At 38.3% G+C, this 21844-nt stretch overlaps 1 protein-coding gene across 2 annotated transcripts in view; it reads right to left on the minus strand.

The window, feature by feature from the left end:
- Window positions 1-133: 133 nt before the first annotated feature.
- Window positions 134-21844, minus strand: part of LOC114045888 (polypeptide N-acetylgalactosaminyltransferase 5-like) — an 84370-nt gene continuing 62659 nt past the window's right edge. For both annotated transcript variants that reach the window (XM_027866071.1, XM_027866070.1), the window contains 5 exons: window positions 21722-21839; window positions 20626-20949; window positions 11846-11926; window positions 9660-9821; window positions 134-2007 (listed from right to left, as the gene is read on the minus strand). In XM_027866071.1, the coding sequence (XP_027721872.1) occupies window positions 1867-2007; window positions 9660-9821; window positions 11846-11926; window positions 20626-20949; window positions 21722-21839 (826 nt within the window). In that variant the 3' untranslated portion in view covers window positions 134-1866. The remainder of the gene's footprint in view (window positions 2008-9659; window positions 9822-11845; window positions 11927-20625; window positions 20950-21721; window positions 21840-21844) is intronic.

Genomic DNA, 21844 nt, shown 5'->3' on the forward strand with positions numbered 1-21844 from the left:
AGTATAGTATAGTATAGTATAGTATAGTATAGTATAGTATAGTATAGTATAGTATAGTATAGTATAGTATAGTATAGTATAGTAGTACCTTGTTCTGTAATCCTCCTAGGGAGGGAGTATATACAGAGTACTGGATCTGGCTCTATCCACTAATTCTTTGACAATGGACAAGTTCAATTGCCCTTTCTGAACCTCAGTTTCATCATGAGTAAAACAGAAAGGTTGAACTCAGTCTTTTTTCTGTGATCACATAATGTGGAGGGGATAGGTATGTGGGGACAAAGAGAACACACAAACACATATCAGGAGGACAAGAAGAATGCACATATTATAGCTTTCTGTTTAATAGTGTTAGAAATGTACTATGTGTCACTATGTCCATAGAGGACATAATTTAATCTATAATTGTGGTGAGTTGCTCTACAATGTAGTTCTACTTTCTTTAACAGTGTCTATTTAATTGTCTTCAGGCACAGTTGGGTTGCCTATTTTAAGATCTGTATGTTTTACCCTGATTTAAAAACTTTTCTATTCCTGTAGATCTTGATTTTGCATCAAAAGTACAGTAGAACTTTTTCTGTATTCCATACAAAATATAGGAATACCTGAGAAGTCCAGAGGCTCAATTTTGAAAAAAAAATACTTCATATGTTATTAGAATTATCAAAATCTCCTGAGCAAGTGTTTTGCTCCTATCACCCATAGACTCATGATTTTTCTTTGTCTGCTTCCTGAGTGAAGATTAATCCATTCTCTTCCATCTTATTCCCTTTATTCCACATGCATTATATATTTTAAAGAGTCCATTATTCCTCACCCTTCTGTGTATTTGTGAGTCATATTGGATTTCCAATTTCAGAGACATTTTCAAGGTTTTGGGGAGGAGTTTTATCTTTATTTTTGGTAAAAGAACCTTTTCCTTTTAGAGTTCTATTTTTGTTTCCTTTGTTTCAGGTCTCTCCCCACTGCCTACCTTGGTCCCATACTATATTTTGATTTTATGCCTGAATTTCTTATTTCTAAAATGTGTTGTAACCCAATGTTGGAATCATAGTCCTGGAAGTGGAAGGTTCTTCTAAATGTTACATTGGTTCTCTTTAATTCTTATTGTGAGATCTTTAGTTCTTTTAAACCCATACTAGCAAAAAAGCTATGAACATGACAGACTTTGAAGCGAAATTTGAAGAGCAAAGAGAAGGAGGAAGGCACTTCAAGCCAGAGGTTGGTTAAACATATGAAGATCTCTTCTTTGCCACTAGTATTATAGACTCATGAACTAAGAAAGGATTATGCAAAGCTAACCAGTCCACTTGCTTTCATTTAAAACCACCCTTAAAGCATCACAGATTGACATGAACATCTGAGGTCATACCAGCTTGAGAAACTCAGGTGATAAAGCAATTTTTGTTTAAGAAATGCAGTCGGAAGTAAAGGCCAGGCTATTATTAATAATCTTTGGTTATCATCAAATGCCCTCACAGAGTACTACCATGCTCACCAAATAATTTCTCACAGTACCATGGATTTCCTCCACAGTTAATTCTGAGATTAAATCTAATTGTGCATAGATCTTGATAAAGCTTGTGGAGGGAGATGATGAAGTTCTAGCACAGTTGAGTGAGAAAGACAAATTCAGTGTTGTCAAATGCTGAAGTAGGGCCCCAGTCCAAATATGGAAAGCAGTCCCCTGAGTTACCCTTAAGTTAAATGACACCATCTTGATGTAGCTTCAGACTTTCTTTCTCAAGTTCCATTAGTGTTGAAATCATCACTGAATAATGTAACATTATTTGAAATCCTTGTCCCAATGTCTAGTGACCCTCACTAGATGAGACCATCATGGTTTGGCTCTGATTATCTCCCTTTTCAGGCTACATAGTACTTTTCAAATTTCCATTTCTGATATGGATTCATGGAATCACAGGCAGTTGCCTTTAGGGTCTTTCCAGAAGGGCTTGCCTCCAAGCACCTCAGCTGCGTCCAGTGTTCAAGAATAAGGTGGTCCATCTAAAAAGAAAGAGGATATGGGAATGAGCCACTAAATTCAGTTCAGCAGTCAACATTTACATGGAACTGGAAGAAGAAATCAAAACAAGTCATGAATTTTATCATTCCTTAATATTTCCCCTATCAACTGTTCACATCATAAATTCATGGTCTTTAAAAATATATATATTTATAAAAGGCTGTGTAGTTTCTCTCTATCTTGGATCTAAGTTAGCTCACCTCTGTCAAGTTACATGAGAAGGAAAAGAACAATTCTTTGGTGGTGTGAATGGTAGTTAGATTCTTCAACGAAAATTTATAAATGAGGTCTCTTATATAGAGAATATGGCAAAATCCATTAGTTGATGACAACAAAATAAAAGAGAAGCTGTTAATTTGTTAATTAAATCCATGCATTAGGATTCTATTTATAAAATGTTAAAAGAGGATGAAGGGAAGCAGCATGGTGTAAGCAGAAAATGCCATAGCTTTAGAGTGAGAGGACCTGAGTTCATATCTCACTTCTGGCACTACCTAGGTGACCTTGGGCAAATTACTTAACTCCTTTGGGTCTCAGGTTCTGTCCACATCTGTAAAATGAGGGATTTGGGCTAGACGGTGTCTGAGGTCTCTTTAAACTCCGTGCCTATGATCCCATAAGTATTTGAACTATTATGTTTCTATTGCAATCTCTGGCAATCTACATGCTGACATTCTCAAAAGGTAGATCTGATAGGACAGAGGTGAACTCTTTCCTCAGATATGGTAGATACTCTACCCAGTCCTTGCCTATGGGTTTATGCTTTTCAGACTATAACTTCCTCTCAATTATCCATGATAATTGCAAGTGGGATCCAAAGGTGTTCATATTTGATTTTGAAATGCTCTATAATATTTTACTTGGCTTTACCTTCCTAATTATGTTTTTTAAAGATAATTATTTATAATTAATTTACATTATCTGAGTATACACTGGCTGAAGATGGGTGGGAAATAAGTGGTGTAGGAACGTATTCATTTGGTGCATGAGGAAGTTACTCTACCATATAATAATATAAAACAAAATCCCCATGGACAGTCCCGATTGGATGTCCTACATGTTGATATTAAAGAACTGATTGCCTAAGTATTCCTCACTTTACCAACACTCAACTTATGCCCAATCCACATATACATTCAGGATGGGAACATAGAGCCCCAATGCCCACTTTGGAGACATCAACTTTTCTTCTGCAATTCACAACAACCCCATGACCTAGAGAGATGACTTCTTTATGCTATTTAGAGTGGTGCCTTCTCTTACATCATGTAACAAAGTTAACAAGTTAACAGTGCTCAGGATGTTATAGCCCAATAGTACTCTGTGCCAAATGCCAATGAAAACATTTGTTTTTGGTATTCCTATTTGGGACTCAGGGGAAATAAAATCCTAACGAAACAATTGGGTTTTTGGCATTCCTATTTGGGAGTTAGGAAAAAATTGTATTAGAAACAAAGTTGTAAATAGTCATTAAATAAAGGTGCAATAGAAATATACTTTAAGCTAATCATGTATGAAGATGGCCTTTGTGGGCTGACCTGGAAATGGAGGCAGTGTGGTAGAGAAAGGCAGCATGGTGTAGTGTGTTACTTGAAATAGGGAAGACTTGGGTTCACATCCTGCCTCATATACTTCCCAACTGTATGACCCTGGACAAGTCAAGAAAGCTCACTGGGCCTGTTTCCTCATCTGTAAAAAAGAAGGGGCTAAACTCCATGACCTCTATGATCTGCTTCTGTTCTAAAATGATGATCCTATCAACATAATCACCATTTATGGCATTGTTTCTATGAGGAGGAGTAGTCTGGTGTCTAAAACACCCCATATAAATATGGTCTTTTGGGACATAATCTGGACACAAGTTGATGATGGTACACCCTAGAAAACAATTTGCCACCATTTATTCTTGACTTCTTATGGGGTCAGGGGACATTTTTATTATCATTTAGAAAAGAAGCCAAGACTTCTCCCAAAATGTCACTTTTTTTCTCAGGGGGTCATTGGAGGCAGAGTAAAATTGTAATAGGCCCTTTGCAGGCATATTTTTGAAAGTACCTAACAGTAACTGTTCATCAAAGGTCAATGACCTTTTAAAAAATAATGTGCCAAGGTGATGACTCCTTTCCTTCTGGTGTGAAAGGGTAGTGGAGGGAGCTGCTGCATATACTCTGGTTTTTAGGATTACATGGCTTACTAAAGGTCATATCACATGTCACTGGATGAATGCATACTATCATTTTCAGTCTCTGAGTTTTTGGTGGGTTGCTTGCTTTGTCATTCAGCTCAGTTTTACTGTAACAACCACCGAAGCCTCACTGTGTTCTAGTTCCTGGTTTGTTTTACTGGTATTTGGCCTGGGGTTTTCAGTCTGCAGATTTATTTCCTTGACTTAATCTTTATGTTAGTAAGGGGAAAACTATTAGCTCTTGTGTGATCATGATGACCCTTTAGTGTGCTATTATTATAGGTGAATTTTTAAGAAGAAATGAGACTAGAGAAAGGCATTTGCCAAATGTATAGATCATTATAAGAGCTTTAAATGTCATGTTGCCATATTAAAAAATATTCCAAGTTTTTCTAAGAAAGTGAGGGAGAAAGAGAAAGAGAGAGAACTTTTGTTCATATGTTAAGATGCCACTTTTTATACATTATCAGAGCAATGACTTGGGTGGGGCAAAAGAACTTTGTCTCAGGCTTTTTAAATTTAGAGGACACAGATATTTAACACATGAATTTCTTTAGGAGCTAGAAACATTCACTTACTAACTAGGAGCTGAGTACCTAGCTGGCAAAAGCAATGAATTAAAATGGGAAGCTACTAAAATATGCACATTATTAGTAATGTCAACCTGTGAACCATGATAGAAACTAATTGTTGTTCCTGCTCGAGTCATAGCTACTTCTGTTAATTTTACATATGAATTGAAAAGATGTCATAAAGGCCAGTTAGTGCTGCTTGCCCAAGGCACCAAAATTGATAGTTATAGTCCCGATGTATATATTCACCTCATAGCCCTATATCTTAGAGAAAGAGTGATGTTGTTTGGATTTTTATTCTAGACCACAATGTTGTGGAGCACATTGTATCTTTTTTTAAGATACAAGGGATATAGTAGAGACTCTGGAGACTGAAGGCCTGGGTTCAAATCCTACCTGTGACACTCACAACCTGTATAACCTTGAGCAAGTCACTTAACCTCCATTTAGATTAGGTTGCCTCTGAGTTCCCTTTAAGATTTAGCTCTGTGATCTTATGTTGGCCCCAAATCAGAGGCCATGTCAGAAGATAACTTACTTTCTTTTCTTCTCTATCACAGATTCTAAATTGGTAAGATTACTTCTTCTTCAAGTTCCCATCATTTCTACAGTAAGAACCAATTTCTCTTTATTTATTAGAATTATTTTCAGAAAAGCACCTCATCTTATCACTTAGGCCACTTTTGGAAGGGCTAAGACAAGAAATAAAACCCCAGGTTCAGCTAGAAGCCTTTCCTGCTCTCCTTAATGCTAATGCTTTGCTGCTAAGATTTTCAATTTGTCCTATCTTTATCTTGTTTGTAAATAGTTTTTCTTTTTGCCTATTGCCTCCCCCATTAGAGTGTGAGCTGCTTGAGAGTGAGGACTGTTATTTGCCTTTCTTGTATCCTGAATGCTTAGTGCAGTGCTTGGCACATAGTAGGCACTTACTTAATAATTGCTTGTAGACTTGAGGAAGGGCATCATACCACTAATATCTGTCATTTGAAGTCCCCAACTTTCTATAAACTTAACTTTCATGCTAGGATTGAGTTCTGTTTCCCAAATTCTTCATCTATTTCCTCCTTCCCTTCTGGTGGTCTGTAGTATACTCACATGACAGTATGCCTTCTGTTTTTCCCTTCTTTGATCTTCACACAAATGCTGTCAGCTATATTTACCATACCATTCCTGGATTTGCCCATGTGAACGTACACTTTTAATAAAGATATAATGAATATCCATGACACCCTTTATCTATTCTGCTCCTGTTGAATGTGGTATACTATTTCATAGCCACATTCCAATCACGCATCCCATCCCAACATTCAAATTCCTATGAGGTTGCATTTATTTCCTTGCACTAGGATCTCCAGTTCACCTTGCGTATAATACAATTAAATTCATCAGCATATAGATATCATTGGTCAGGGCTTTTATTGATGGCTGTAGGTTTTATTACTGGCTGTCTTCTTTGATATTGTCTCTTGTAAATTAGTGGTTCTATTTACTGATATTATTTTTCCTATATTCTACCTGCCACTCTTTGTGGCATCTAACTTGGAAAATATATGTGGGCAGTTTTTCTCCCTCCCTTTCCATTTTAGTCTAAAGACTTCAGATTTACAAGACTCCAGACAAATTTTTATTGACCCTTGTTAATTATACTTCACCTCTGCTCAAGAATTAAGCATTCTTATATTTTAAGCTTTAATCCAGAAAGGTTCCAAACATCACCTTACCCAACTTTTCACTTCTCAAATTTACCTTTCTCTTATGAAGTCCCTTCTTTTAATTGGAAGCAATGATGAAAATGCCATCTATACTTTTAAAATACTAAGTTTCATGCTCAGAATAAATTCCTGGTGCCTTCTGGCATTATCATTCATCCCCACATGAATCACCAGAAGTGGGTAGTGGTTGTCAGTTTTGACAAGTCTTGGGAGGTTCTCAGTCATATTCTGGATACATTGCCCAAATACAGTAGATCTCTCAATATTTTTGTCAGATTAACCAGTATATAATTTTACAATTCTCAGAAGGGACTCACCAGCCACTACTGTCATTGCTTTTTACTTTGACCATTAAAAGATTACCTCTCTCCTTATGGCTTCTGTGAAACCACATCATTCTTTGGACTATAAGAAGCTGTCTCAGAGGGTGTTATTTCCTCCTCTTGGAAAAAAACCTCATACCTATTTCTTAGTTTCAAGCATTCAGTAACCTTTTTCCCTGTTTCTTCATATCACATTGTTCCACCCTTAACCTTCTGACACAGATGAAAATTCCTTTCTGCTTCTTCAGCTCCTTTTATCATCTTTGGTTTACCTTGAAGCATTTCCTTTCTTTTTTTCCAGGAGGCTTTCATTTTCTCAGCTTACTTAAAGGGGGAAAGGCATCATATATCCCTTTTACCTCCTTCTCCAGAAAAGAGACCTATCTGCACTTTGTGCAAAATATCTCTTATGCAGCTCAGGGCAAAAGCAAAAATACTACAATGTCTAAAGTTCATTGCAAAATTCCCTTTGCATTTTATGCCTCCTGGAAGTGAGGTCATTAGTTTCCTATAATTCTTGCCGGTAGCTGTCATAGACAACTCTTATGGCAAAATGATAATTTGCCCTACCTCTTTGCTCTGTTGGGCCTCCTATTTATAGTGGATTTCCAAATTTTTCTTGCTATATGCTTCTTGACGATAGTTCTTTCTGACCAGTGACTTGTTTGAGGTCACATAGTCAACAAACTGTAGAGGTGGACCTTTAACCTAGGTTCCTGGACCTTTCTTATTCTGTCCTATTTCCATTAGATTAGGGATTCTTAACCTCCTTTTGTGTCAGGGACCTCTGGCATTCTGATGAAACTTACGGACCCCTTTTTCAGGATAATGTTTTAAATGTAGAAAATAAAACGCATAAGATTCCAAAGAAATAATTTATAGTGAAAACAGAGATGTAATTGTTTTCCACCCAAGATCACACACTTCCTGAAATCTATCCACAGACCTTTAGGGAGTTCTAGTGATCACATGCTAAGAACTTTTGCGTTCAATGTCTCCTTTCTTTCATCAGGGAATTTGAACCAAAGATCTGAAGGTATTAAAGTTCTGCTTGTGCAAAAAGAGGCTTTGAAAAGGGTAGGTGCCTTAGTATATCCAGCCCTATTTAAATGTAGGTATCCTAAGTCATGTGTTTCCTGTTCCCTTGGGCTGCCAAAAGTTCAGTCTATTTCCAAATATCTTTTACCACTATCTTGCCATGGAATCTGAAATCCTTGTCATTTATATAATTTTACAGGCTTTCTGGAGACATGGACATTTTTATATGTCATGATGTTGCATATATAAACCAAACAATTTCAAATACCTACTATTTTTCTAACACTCCACTAGCTAAAATCACCCAGCTTACACATTAGTAGGGATAAATTTGTCTGATTAACTCAGTAATACTTCTTGTCACCCTCGCATAAAGTAGGGTCTTAAGTGAGGAGAAGACCTCTTCCCACCTTCCTTTGACTACCCCTATATGGTATCCCATCAGCCCAGGATAGCATTCTTTGTTCCTTTTCTTATTTTAACTCTCATCCCCCACTCCTTCAGTTCTATATCCTATTTCCTCACAGCCCTTGTCTGTTCTAAGTGAGAAGTCCGTGATAATGGACAAACCACACAAAATAATACCTAATAATGAACTGGCCATACAAAATAATTCCAAATAGTGTGGTAGATGGTATGCTATGGTAGAGATAACATAAGACTGGAAATCAGAAGACCTAGATCCTAATTCTGGCTATGCCTAGGTGTCTAATTAACTGGCGAGGACCTCAGTTTCTTTCTAGGCCTCAGTTTCCTCATCTGTAAAATGAGAGAGTTGAATTATATGATACTTAAGGTCACATACATCTCTGAAATTCTACATAAGATTTTTGAAAATGAGGGAAAATCAGGAATAGATTTGCCCAGCTATAGTATGACATCACAGTAGACAGCTGGAAGATTTCGTGAATAGAATGGATGCTTGGCAAGGGCGTCAAAAGGAGTGGGTGAATACCAAAGACAAATTTTTCCAACTTCAAAGTTTTGTCTAGAGCTGGCCCTGGTCTTCTCAATCTTCAGGAAGGCCTTACACAAGAGAAAAGACATGGCTGCCTACAAATGTGATTTTAGGAACATCAAGAATTCTCTTCCTTCACACCCCAGCCCCGCCACCTCCTCCCAAGTAAGAGTCTTGAAATTCCATTACTAAGAATCATTTCTTTGATTTATAGCTTTGCCCCCTGTTACAATGCAATTACTCTTAGAAGAAGTAATATGTGAAACCTGACCAGATATTTGTATTGACACTTAATGTTCATGTGTATATCTGATACTACTTGGTAAAAGAAGAGTGGGGAGAGGGCATGAGAGCCCTAGGTACCAGAGGAAGGCTAAATAAGAATAAGAATAGCAAGGGGTCCAAAGAGGAGGCTGGCCAGCCCCACTCACTTCCCAACTGAGTGTAGAGCAGGCCCCTGCGTGTCTTAGATTATCCAAACACTGCCTCTAAGGGTCATCTTAGAAAAAGTGAAGCTTCTGTTCCAACATATCAGCTCCAGTGTCAATGTTGTTATTGACTAAGAGAAACAAAGCTGATTGGAAACAAAGACACGACTGATGGAACTTAACTGCAGCTGGAATAATGGGTTTTCTCTGGAGAAGTTAAGGGGGGGGAGGGGAGGGGGGGAATGACTAAAGCAATTATTAAAAGTGTATATATTTACCTTTCTCCATGAATCTTTATGGAGCCTCCATTATTATCAAATAGATGTAAACCACATGAGACTTGCAACAGGGACTCTATGTTTGATTTTATCGAAAGCTGAACAAGTTTTATAAAATAGGCATAACCATTCTACTTACCTGTTCGGGACGAAGGACTCCCATCAAGTTATGTAACCATTTCAGCTTTTTGTTGCGGATATCACAAGGGTACAGGCTCAGGTCTCTTACAACAGGCACAGGTGCTAAGCACCTGTCTCCCTGTTTAATAAGTTTTAACCAAGTATAGTTGAATTGTTGGGACTGTGGGAATAATGAGTAGGTTATCATCAGAAATAATCACCATCACCAGAAAGTTTGTTTTGTTCACCTACCCACTCCTCAATACAACTGGTTCCTATTTGCACATGGGTAACATAAAGGCATGTCCTGTTACATGCTTTTACCATCATATGAAATTTCCCAATGCCTGGATTCTTCCATAGCCCCACCCTCATTTGTACCAAGTATTTCAATGACTATGTATCAGGTGCTAGGGAGCAGTACCAGTTTAAAGAAATATAGTCCTGGGAGAGAGGTTCATCTTTTCAATTCTGATTGCATGTTTTACCTGCCGCCTGCCTGTCCAAACTCCTAGGGCTCCGGCTTCTGCTAATTTGCATGGCTAGGAAGGGATGAATTTACATGCTGCAGACTGACTCTTTCGAAGTCCTTCCCAGCTCTAGCAGCCTATGACTCTAAAGTAGGCCAGTGACCAGCTGCTGCCAAAGCTTTAGCTCCTCTTCTGTATGCCCCAAAGAGCTTCAGTAAGGGAGCTATCTATCTCAGAAGATTGCGTGGTGTGAGCAAGAAGAGGAACTGTCTCGTAAGGCTATAGGTTAGTGGTAAAGGAGCATTGTTCTGAGCCTCATGGACAGAAAGAAAGGGGATTTTGGATGACGTGAGTCTAACATATTCTTGGGATTTCCATGATTCATCATGCTCTTGAATTTGTTGCCAGAATATAGCAGTTAGTTCACCAAGGGTCGAATTGGGCATAAGTCAATCATGATTACATTGCAAAATTTTCCTCTTCTACTTTGATAAGCAAGAGCTGCTTGCAAACTGCTTCCTCTGGTTTCTTATCCCTTCTGTCCCTCTCTCAGATCACCCTCCCAAACCACTCCCCCTCTCCAATTAGAGAAGAGAGATTACAACCTAAGGCCCATCTTTCTCAGATTACATGAGGAGCAACCTGTAGGAGGCTCGTGATCTTCATTTTGAGAAATGGAAATAGGTCGAGCCTTACATAGGAATTTTTTCATCCCAGAGCAAGTGTCATAAACCCAGAGCAAATGGCTCAAATTTCACCCTCAGTTGATTGGGGTGGGATGGGGAGCAAAAAGAGTCAGAATTCCTTTGGGATACCTACAAAAGGCTGATGCTTGGGAAACCATCAGAGAGGATCAGAGAGAGAGAGAGACAGGAAAGTAGCTCTCCCCAACCAGCTGGTAGCATCCTATTTTAACTGGTTTATTTTGCTAATTCAGTTCTGAACTCTATTGTTTCTTTTAAAGGCTAATTGTCAGTTCCTTCTAAATTTGGTGCCCTGGAGAAAAGCCCCAATCATCCTGCCTTAGTCTTTGCTCTGCGAATAGGTTATGATTCTGAAATTCTAAACTCTTTTTTAGATTTAAATTTGAGAGGGGGTATATTGAAAATAGAAATAATTTGGTCTGAGAATCTTGTATTGGGAAAATTTTTTTTCATATTTTTGGAGCCAAAAAAAGCCTGAAGACCTGATTTCACTCATGTTCCTTCTTCCCATTTCTACCTGTGGATCAAGGGTTATTCTAGTTTAATCCTAGTTAGCTGCTCATTCTGCTTACTTAGTAACATAGAGCAAAATTATTATTAAGAGTCACCTAGCAGGCTGTGTTGGGGACAGGGAAAAGAGACCATTCAAAGTTTCCACCAGAATCAAGAGAGTTCTTGACCTTTCTCTAACCCATATTTCATTTGGCAGAGTTTATAGTAGGGGATCCCCACCATGACTCAGGGTCTGGGATTTCCTTAACATTCCTAAGGCAAGGACATGGAGGGAATCAGAACAGTGCGTCAATGATTGGGACATGGGATTTTCTCAGCTGCTAAGGAGCCCACTTGTGACTTGGTGATGTGATCAAAGTGACTATGACCTTTTGACAGGAGTCACAGGCTTAGTATATGCACACATGGTTCCTATGGTGGATGGAAAGCCAATGATTCATTTCTCTAAATGAGTGAAGGGCCACAATCTTAACCCATAAGTCTAAGTAAGCATTACAGAAAACCCTGTTACAACATACCTTGCTACCACCATCACACTCTTCCAGAACAGCTGTGGTGTTCTCAAGAGAAATGCATTTGCCCAAGGCTATGTTAATTATCTGGAAAACAAAACTTAACTGTGAATTTAGAAAAATCAGCCCATAGTGTAGTATAGACATGTGAGCGCCACAAGAAAGCACCTGGAGTATAACCTTGCAATGAGGCTAACAGGTAGCTAAATGAATTGTTTAGCGCTATATGTTTTTACTGAGCAGAGATGTAATATAATCTAGCCAAAGTACAGCTGCAATCTGTCAATTTAGGCTTGGTGTGATTCAGTCCCAGAGCCTACAAAGAGAAGCTTTTAATTAACCCTTGCCTGAGACATGGAAGAGAGCATGGGCAAAAGGCAGGATAGAAAACATATTTTTCCAAACACAGTTCCTTCACTGCATACATTAAAAGTCTGGACACCGACTTAGAATTTTAGCCAAACCGAAAGTTACAGATTTGAGAACAATGCGCCCTGGCTGATCTCTTTTTACCATTTGACTTGCCTGGGTACTGATTCATAGTGGAATTGGTTCCTCTAACCTGGTAGCAAAAGACAGAGGATTCCAAGTCAAGCACTTTCTAAAGTCTCAAGTTAGATAAAATTCGTTAAGCAAGGATCATAGAAGCTAATACAGGATAGGGTCCTTAAGTCACCTCCTTGGCAGGTCTTTTGCTTGAGAATAGATTTAAAGAGCTCAGAGATGAGACAGATCATCACTTAATGCAGAAAGGTGAAATCTCCTTTGTTGTCTCCCTTGTTACACATTCCAGGGTAGCAATGATGGGAAGTTAGGTTGATAGGACAACCTGGACATAGGGCAGTTAGGAGGGACAGTGTGTAGTATTGGATTTGGAGTCAATAAGACCTGAGTTTGGATGCTGCCTCAGAAACGTAGAAGTGAGTCACTGGGAGAGTCACTAAAATTCCCAGACTCAGTTTTCTTACCTGTAAAATGGGGGTGATGAGAACACCTACCCTTAAAGAAACAACTATCCTCCCAGTCCCCTAGGCTCTTCACCTAGATGTTATCCTTGACTCTTAATTATCGCTCACTCCTCATATCGAATCTGTTGCCAAGGACTTTCAATTTCACCTTTGAAACATCTCTCTCATATTCTTTTTCTCTCTTTTGACCTTGCCAGTACCCTGGTATAGGCCCTCATCTCCTCACACTGAAATATTGAGATAGTCTGATGGGTGGCCTGCCACAAGCCTCTTCCCACTCCAGTCCATCCTCCATTCAGCTGCCAAAGTGATTTCCCTCAAGTGGTTTGACCTACTCAATGAACTTCACTGGTTCCCCATCACCTCCAGGATCAAATACAAAATCCTCTGATGTTCAAAAACTTTCATCATCTAGCTCTCCCCACACCTCCCCGGTGTTCTAATACTGTATCGCCCTTATATCCCCCCTTTCCCCCACGTTCTGGTCTTCTGGCTGTTCCTCAAACAAAACACTATCTGGCTCTGAGCATTTTCAATAGCTGTCCCCCATGCCTAGAATGCTCTTTCTCCTCATTTGTGCCTTCTGGCTTCCTCCCAGTCCCAGCTAAAATCCCACCTTCTATAAGAAGCCTCTCCCAGCACCTCTGAATTCCAGTGCCTTCTTGTTTGAGCATAGTTGTTTGTGAGCTGTCTCTCCCTTTAGAACGTCAGCTCCTCTAGGGCAGGGATTGTCTTTTGGCTTTCTTTGCTTCCTCAGTGCTTGGCATCTGCCTAGCACGTAGTAGGTGCTTAACAAATACTTATTGCCTGCCTACTTCAGGGAGTTGGTGTGAGGGTCAAATGAGACAACATACATGAAGCACTTTGCAAACCTTAAAATGCTTTATAAATGCTGATTGTGACAATTCTATCTGAGGGGTGGAGTGACATGGTGAAAAAAACCCTGGATTTAGAATTGGAAAGCCTAGTTTTGAATCACAGCAATGCTATGTGAGCTTGGGCAAGTCAGTTAACCAAATCTGGGCCTTAATTTCTTCATCTGTGTTTTTTTCATGCCTAATTTTCCTTGAGACATGTTGTATCTTGTCTTTCACATTAGACTGAGAGCTCCTTGAGATTAGGGACTGTCTTATGACTTCTTTTGTATCCTCAGTGCTTAGCATAGTGCCTGGTACATAGTAGATGCTTAATAAATGTTTATTGACTGACTGAATTTATTTTTATTTCATTCTTGTTTCTTGATTGTCACTTTGACCCTCTATTCCTTAATTTTTCTGTAATAATGCTGTGTCTGAAACCTTGAACACTAGAAACTTCTATTCCTTTTAGAACCTCACTTTTCTACTGGCAACATCATTGGTGGAGAACCATTCAGATATGTCTAAGACTCTTGCCTCTACCCATAACTTCCCTATACTCCATAAATTCTTGGACCCAAGGTGGTTTATCTGGAGGTTAGTTCTCTTAAATTGGCTTAGCATTTTGCAGATCAGCTTGCAACCCTAGCATGAAGGTCCTCTTGTAGACCTAGTACAGTGCTTAATTTATAGCCCCATGTTGAGGGAAGGTGCACTGCACGTAGAAAAGGTATCAGCTATTAGGAAGAACGGCCAGATAGTGTTGAGGCTGTGAATGCCAAGGTTCTAGGAGCCCCTTCTCTATGGGACTATCACTGATCTTCTTTCCATTGTAGCCTGGAGACTATTGCATCCCAAACCTTGACCTGATATGTTCTGCTTCCACCAGATTCTAGTTGCTTTTCTTTTCACTATTCATTGTTCACTGCTAGGTGGTATAGAGGATAGGATACTTGACATGGAGATGGGAAGACCTAACTTCAAATCCTGCCTCACTTAACCAGTTGGGTGAATCAGTTGACTTCTTTCAGCCTTAGTTTCTTCATCTGTAAATTGAGAAGGCTAGATTTAATGGAGTCTATGTTCAACTTATTCCCTGGATTGTTCCATTTCCTCATCTGCAGCCTTGACCCCTTTCAGATGACTTGATCCTGGAGCTGGTTTTTTCAATGGGTGAGTCCTCAGCTGGGACTGCAGTTTCTTGAGGGAGCCTAGGGATCACTCATGCAACAACCTTGACTCATTACAGACTGAGGATTTTTTTCTGAGAGGTTGAGTGACTTGCCCAAGTCATATAGCCAGTATGGGATTTGATGAGATTTGAACCTGGGTCTCCTGAATATAAGTCCAGCACTATCTAATGTGCTTCTTGTAGAGAGGAAATATAGCATAATGTGACATTTTCTTGGTGTGGTTCATGGGTCACTGGGAGTCCCTGAGATTCTTTCAGGAACTCTGCAAGGTCAAAACCAATATGTTATTTATCTATTAAAATGCTCCTCCCTTTTCCAACTACTTAACTATGTGAGGATGGATTTTCTTCATGTACTTTGATATCATGACAGCTTGAATACAGAAGGAAATATGAGAATCCAACTGTCTTCTATTAAGCCAGATATGAAAGAGATTTGCAGAAATATGCAAAATAATACCACTCTTTTCACTGATTTTTCTTTTTTTTAAAATAAAGTCATTTTTCATTGAAAATGTTATTTATGTTAACATGTAATAGGTTTATTATTTTTAAAAGAATTAATATATTTTAAAATTGGATGAGTTTCTAATCCAATAAATATTAATAGACATAACCAATATAAACAAAAGCTCTTCGGAAGGTCCTCAATCATTTTTAAGAGCATAAAAGAGTCCTAAGACCAAAAAGTTTGAGAACTTCAGGGATGGTAGAAAGGATCCTAGATGAGGAGTCTGGAAACCTGGGTGCTAGTCCTGGCTTTGCTAATAAGATATATGAAATTCCTTGGGGAATTAAATTCTCCCTTCTCAATGGCCTCATCTGTAAGATGAGATTTGAGGAAATAACATCTCTAGCACTATAATTCTTTGATCATTCTTGTATTTGGCCTTTAGATGAGCAAACTTGAAATATGTCTAAGTCTCCCAATAGACTTTTAATCTCTCAACTAATATAGAGAGATTATCGAGGCCTTTTGGTAAGCTGGTTAGCTAGTGAAGTCTGGAGAAGGCATGGTAAGTTGGTCTAAATCAAACCTATTGATTCATCAAAGATTTCTTCTAAGCTAACTGAGTAGGACCAAGAAAACAAACAAATTAATTTCCTGGAAATTACTGACATGGAGATCTGATTATGAACACAGGATGTTGAGGGGTATTTGGATTGTGGTCTAGTGAGGTGGAAATTGATAAAGCCAGGCTGGCATAGTTTTGCTTTGCCCTAGGAGTATATTCTAGGAGAGGGGAAAAGATTCCAGCTAAACTTAAGTCCCCCACCTCTGAATGGGTTTAGTCTTTACTTTGTTTTCCTTATCATCAATTCTCTTCATTTCTTTGAGCCTCAGTTACCCTGGCTCTAAAATGGGAATAATAAATCATTACCTACCTCACAGGGCTGTTGTGAAGAAAAGAGCTTTGGAAACTTCATGAAGCCAGAGAAATGGGAATGATTATTATTGTTATTCTGCATGGTTTCTGCAATTTATTTCCTTGTATATTTGTGGGGGGGGCCAAAAAGGTGGGAATAATTTGTTGCTTCTCTTGCCTTTATCTAAAGCCTTATTTAACCTCAATATTGCCCAAAGGAATCAATCACTCTTCACTTTTCTGCAGCAGACCTGTAAGTCTCAAGAAAAAAAGAAAGTGAATAAACCCATTTCAAGTGGGGACCAATAGGATACAGCTTCCTTGTAATTCAGCCCACAGTAAAGTTGGCATAAACACTATTTCATAGAACCATAAAATTTTGAATCTGAAAGGAAACTTGGAGGTCACATTGGCTAAATCTCTCAGATTAAAGATGAAACTGAGGCCTACAGGAAGTGACTTCTCCAATGTCACTGACTTAGTGAAGAGTCAGGACTACAGGACTAGTAACTGGATTTCTTAGGCAAGTAATCTTTCCATTTGTCAGCAGCTTAAACTGATATAAATACAAAGTTCCAGTCCCTTTTCATTACTCAAAATTGGCCATCAAAACTTAATAATTTACTTCAAGTAAAAAAAAAATGTATTCTTTAAAAAAAAAAAAAGCCTTCATTGGTTTTAACATTCTCTTGATGGACAAGAGAAGAGAAATGTGGGAACAGGAAATGACATGTGGAATCTCTTTGCTTCGAATTCTTTAGTATAGTATATCCTAGATGAAGGTCTAGCTTAGAAAAATAGTAGATTAGTATCACACTTAAAGAAGGAAGACAGAAGTACCTCCTACTGTCCAAGATCTTTACTCAGAGAAACCAGCACAGTAACAACCAGTGAGGGAGATGCTCCTGGGAGAAATGTATAAGGGGAAAAAAATCTCAGAATCAGCTTTTTGAATGATTGTTTCATTTTTGTTATATATGGTTTGTATGTTCAGGCACCATTTTCTAAAGTTAGGCCTGTTGCCTATAAAAGACAGATCTCTAGTGTCCTCTAGTGGTGAAAGTCTGGTAATGTTCCTTCAGGCGATGCTGGAAACTAGAATTCTTGAAGATGATCAATATCATAATGTGAGAAAAATGGGAAAGTTAGAGTCATGATCCATGAAGTCCTGGTTGGAGCCCTGTTTCAAAATTAGAATATGATTTTTGGGCTGTTTTGCAACATTTTAAGGGTGTTTCCTACAACATTGTGATTTTTTTCTTTTACAAAATAGCATCCACATAAATGACAGAAACCTACAAGTCCTTAATGATCAGCTGCCTTCTATTTGTTTTGTATATTCTTATATAGATATTTGTTGTCTTCCAGATTTAGAAAGCAATCTCTTCAAAGGCAGGGATTATTTCCTTCTTGCCTTTCTATTTCCAGTGCCTGACACAGTGCTTGACCTGAAGGAGGCACTTAAATGTTTATTGATTGGTGGGCTTTAAGCAGCTAGGTAGCACAGTGGATAGAGTGCTGAGCCTGGAGTCTAGAAGACTCATCTCCCTGAGCTCAAATCCGGCCTCAGACACCTACTAACTGTTGGACCCTGGACAAGGCACTTAACCCCATTTGCTTCCCTTTCCTTATCTGTAAAATGAGCTGGAGAAGGAACTAGCAAACCACTCCACTATCTCTGCAAAGAAAATCCCAAATTGACTGACAGAGTCAGACACAACTGAAATGATAAAACAACTACAAACTTGTCTTATATGCCATATTATATGTGTGAATAAATCACGTTATAGACTTTTGGAACAGTTGAATTGTATATAGCAGAACAAATGTTTAGATGTTCACCCTTATTACCTTTCCCTTTTCTTCTCCTGGATTTCTATTACCTACTGCTAGCAAATGCCTAGGCATGATGGTAGTGGTGGAGGCTTCATGGAGACTCAATCTTTGTGGCTAGTCTCTTGGAACTGGGCATGGTCAGTCGTATGGGGTGGAAAGAGGAGAGGAAGAGGGGCTGCTGAGTTTGTGTATTATGAAAGACTGAGTAAATTCATTCCCAAAGTGATCAGAAGTACTATTTACTTTCCAGGAAAGCTCTTTGAAAACTGTGAAACCTTTACAGAATGTGAGCTATGGTTAGAAAGAAAAATGCCATTGGCCAGAAGGAATGGCAAAACTTTCATATTCCTGGATACCGAGATGAATCATTGCACTCATGTTCCAACTTGGATAACCTCCTTAAAAAAGTAAATTATCTGAAATCAAAGCCCAGAAGAGAAAAAAAAAACAAGCAAATATTTGTAAATAAAAAGGAAATTGGGGATTAAAAATAGGAAAAAAAAAAGGAAACCAGGCTGATGAAGAATTATATTTTCTTGTTGATCATGAATTTAGAGCTTTTAGAAGGGACATTTGAAGCCAGCTAGTCTAACCCCCTAATTTTGCAGATGAAGAAACTTAGGACCAGAGAGCTTAAGTGATTTGTCTGAGGTCAGATAGGTAGGTGCCTGATTCAGGTCTAGTGACTTCAAGATCAGCATGCTTTCTTTTGTATAACACTGCCTCTTGAAGCTTGGCCATACGTTTGTTGTTGTTGTTGTTGTGTTGTTTCAGCTGTCTGACCCCATTTGGGGTGTTCTTGGCAAAGGTACTAGAGTGGTTTGCCATTTTTCTGATCCAGTGGATCCATTTTGTCAGGCAATCATAGATTAAGTGACTTGCTCAGGGTCACACAGCTAGGAAGTATCTGTGACTAGATTTGAACCTAGGACTTCCTGACTCCAGGCTGTGTTCTATCTACTGAGCCATCGGCTGCCTCTGGCCATATGTTTAACTACTCTAATTTTCTTCTATGTAAATTTAAAACACAGACAGACACATTGTGAAAAGAATCCTAAATTACTGGCATGTACTAAAGGCCCTCCCCTTATATTTCTTCCCTCATTGTTTATACTTCCCATTATGGATCTGCACTCTAGCCAAGTCTTGCTTGTTCACTTACACCTTTCATCATCATCATCATCATCATCATCATCATCATCCTCATCATCTTCAACATCATCACCACTAAGATTTACATAGAAGTTTTAAGATTTGCGAAGGCCTTTATAATATGCTGACTCATTTGATCCTCATAGCAACCTTATGAGATGGATATTAATATTAATACCCATTTTATAGATAAGGAAACTGAGGCTGAGGCTGAGGGATGTTCAGTGTTGCCCAGGGTTACAGAGCTCGTGTGAGAGGTAAGACTTCAACTTGGATTTTCCTAACTCCAAGTCCTGCACTCTATCCATTCTGCCACCTATTTGTCACCTTTGTCATCTGTGCCTTGGAAATCCTTCCCCTTTCTCTGCCAAACTATATTCCTCCCCTACTTCCAAAGCCTGCTCAAAATTGACCTCTTTCATGAAGACTTATCTAAGTCTACTTCAGTTTCACTACTTCAATATTGGATGTTCTTTCTGCACTAATGTATATGATTTGCAAGATAATCATTTGCATTTTCTCTTCTGTGCAAATATTGGTGTGTGTTCAGTATGCATGTATTTTTCATGTCTTTTTGACCTTTCTTTCCAATTGGAGGCAAGTTACATCAAGGAAAGCATTTTATCCTTTGATCCTGGATCAAGATATATATGTGTGTGTGTGTGTGTGTGTGTGTGTGTGTGTGTACATATGTGTGTGTAATGTGTGTATACATATATATATACATATATATGTATATATATATATATAAATAGAGAGAGAGAGATCCTAAATCACCTACAAAAGTCTTTTACTAATGCCTCATCATCATTATCATCATCATAAGTGGCATTTATATAGTTCTTTAAGGATTGGAAATTGCTTTACTTATATTATGTCATTTGATGATCACAATAACCCTAGGAGACAGATGTTATTATTATTCCCATTTTGCAGATGAGGAAATTGAGTCTGAGAGGTTAAATGACTTGCTCAGTGTCACACAGCTAGTAAGCACCTGAGGCAGAACTTGAACTCAGGCCTTCCTGATTTCAAACCAATGTGCTATGTACTGTACCACCTAGATGATTTATCATGGCCTATAGGTATCTGAGCCTGAGAAGGCTAAGCCAAGAATAGGTAAGCTCTAGAGATCCTACCAAGCTAGAAAGGTTTCTAGTATAGCTCTGGTGATGGACTCTACATGGATGCTGTTCATAAATTTGGAAAGGCTCATCATATTTTTTTGCTTTACTAACTCATGAATATTATCTATTAAGGCATGGAATGAGTATGCTTTAAGTCAGAAGAGGGAGAACCTACATGAAAGAAAATCATTGATAGTGTTTTCTGGTGTGTACTCAATACATTTTAGTAATTAGGCCTGGACTATGCTTAAATACCATAATGTGATCTTACTGTAATTCAAACTTACCACCCCACTGGCTCTCACAATAGGAGCTTCTATGTCTGGGAAGACATTCTCTAGGTACCACTTGAAACTTTTGCACCCCAGTTTTTTCCGGAGTTCTCTTTGTTGAGTGAGGTTTCCGACATTCAAACTTTGGTCCAAGAGACGGTAACCATGGCTATAGAAAAGCTCTTTGTATTCATCTAACCAGACCTCAGCCACCCGAATCAAGTTCCTCTCTATGGTTTTAACTCGATTTTCAGGGAAAGAGTATGGATTGTCTTTCCTGAAGATGTGGCCCACTCGGGAACAGGGAATGATTTCAATTTCTCCTCCACACATCCACACCTGGGGTAGGATGATGATAAAAATTTATTATTTAGTGGATAATAGGAAAACAAAATAGGAAAACAAAATTTTTAATAAATACACACTTATTTATATCCTGAAAGTATATGTGTTTTAATGCATTTTGTATTGATTCTCTATATTATAGAACAGAGGCCCTGAGCATATAACTATTTAGTTAATACTGTTTGATGATGATATATGTTTCTCAAAAATGAATAGTTGCTGTAATAAAATCTATAGGTTTAATTTTTAGTGCACAGATAGCATTGGAACATTATTATTATAATTCTATTCTTTGGATTTGTGCTGAGTGGGCATTTTATAGATACACCCAGATATTCAACAGTTCAATAACTTAAAATCCTTGATTGGGGTCCAAGTTGGCCAACAACAAACAAATAAGCAAATTAACTTGATAGTCTGAAGTTATATGCAGTATCCTGAATGGCATTTAGTATCATGCACAGATTTCAAAACATTTTATGTATGTTGGCAAAAATCTGTATTTTATTAATTCTCAAGTTGTAGTCACTGAGACATAAGAAATGGAAGGACTTTCCTAAAAATTGATGATGACAGGCAGTATTGCTCCCAATTCCCAATCTACCACATACAAACATTAACCCAGGTCTAGGGCTCCTTATATAATTTTGAAGTGTCTTTTCCAGTAGCCATTACTATTTTCAATAATGCCAACAAAATAGAATCAGGTAAAAATCTGCCAAAATAGAAAAACTGGAAATGCAACTTGAGCCAGGCTTGGCAATACCTTGAATGAAAGCTCCATATTTTCACCACCCCAAACGTCAAGGCCAGGATCATATGTTCCAAGTTCAAAAAAATATTTTTTATCAATAGAAAATAATCCACCAGCCATGACTGGACACCTAAA

This window comes from Vombatus ursinus, unplaced genomic scaffold (assembly GCF_900497805.2).
Source record: "Vombatus ursinus unplaced genomic scaffold, bare-nosed wombat genome assembly UNPS02014779.1, whole genome shotgun sequence".
NCBI classification, from domain to species: Eukaryota; Metazoa; Chordata; class Mammalia; order Diprotodontia; family Vombatidae; genus Vombatus; species Vombatus ursinus.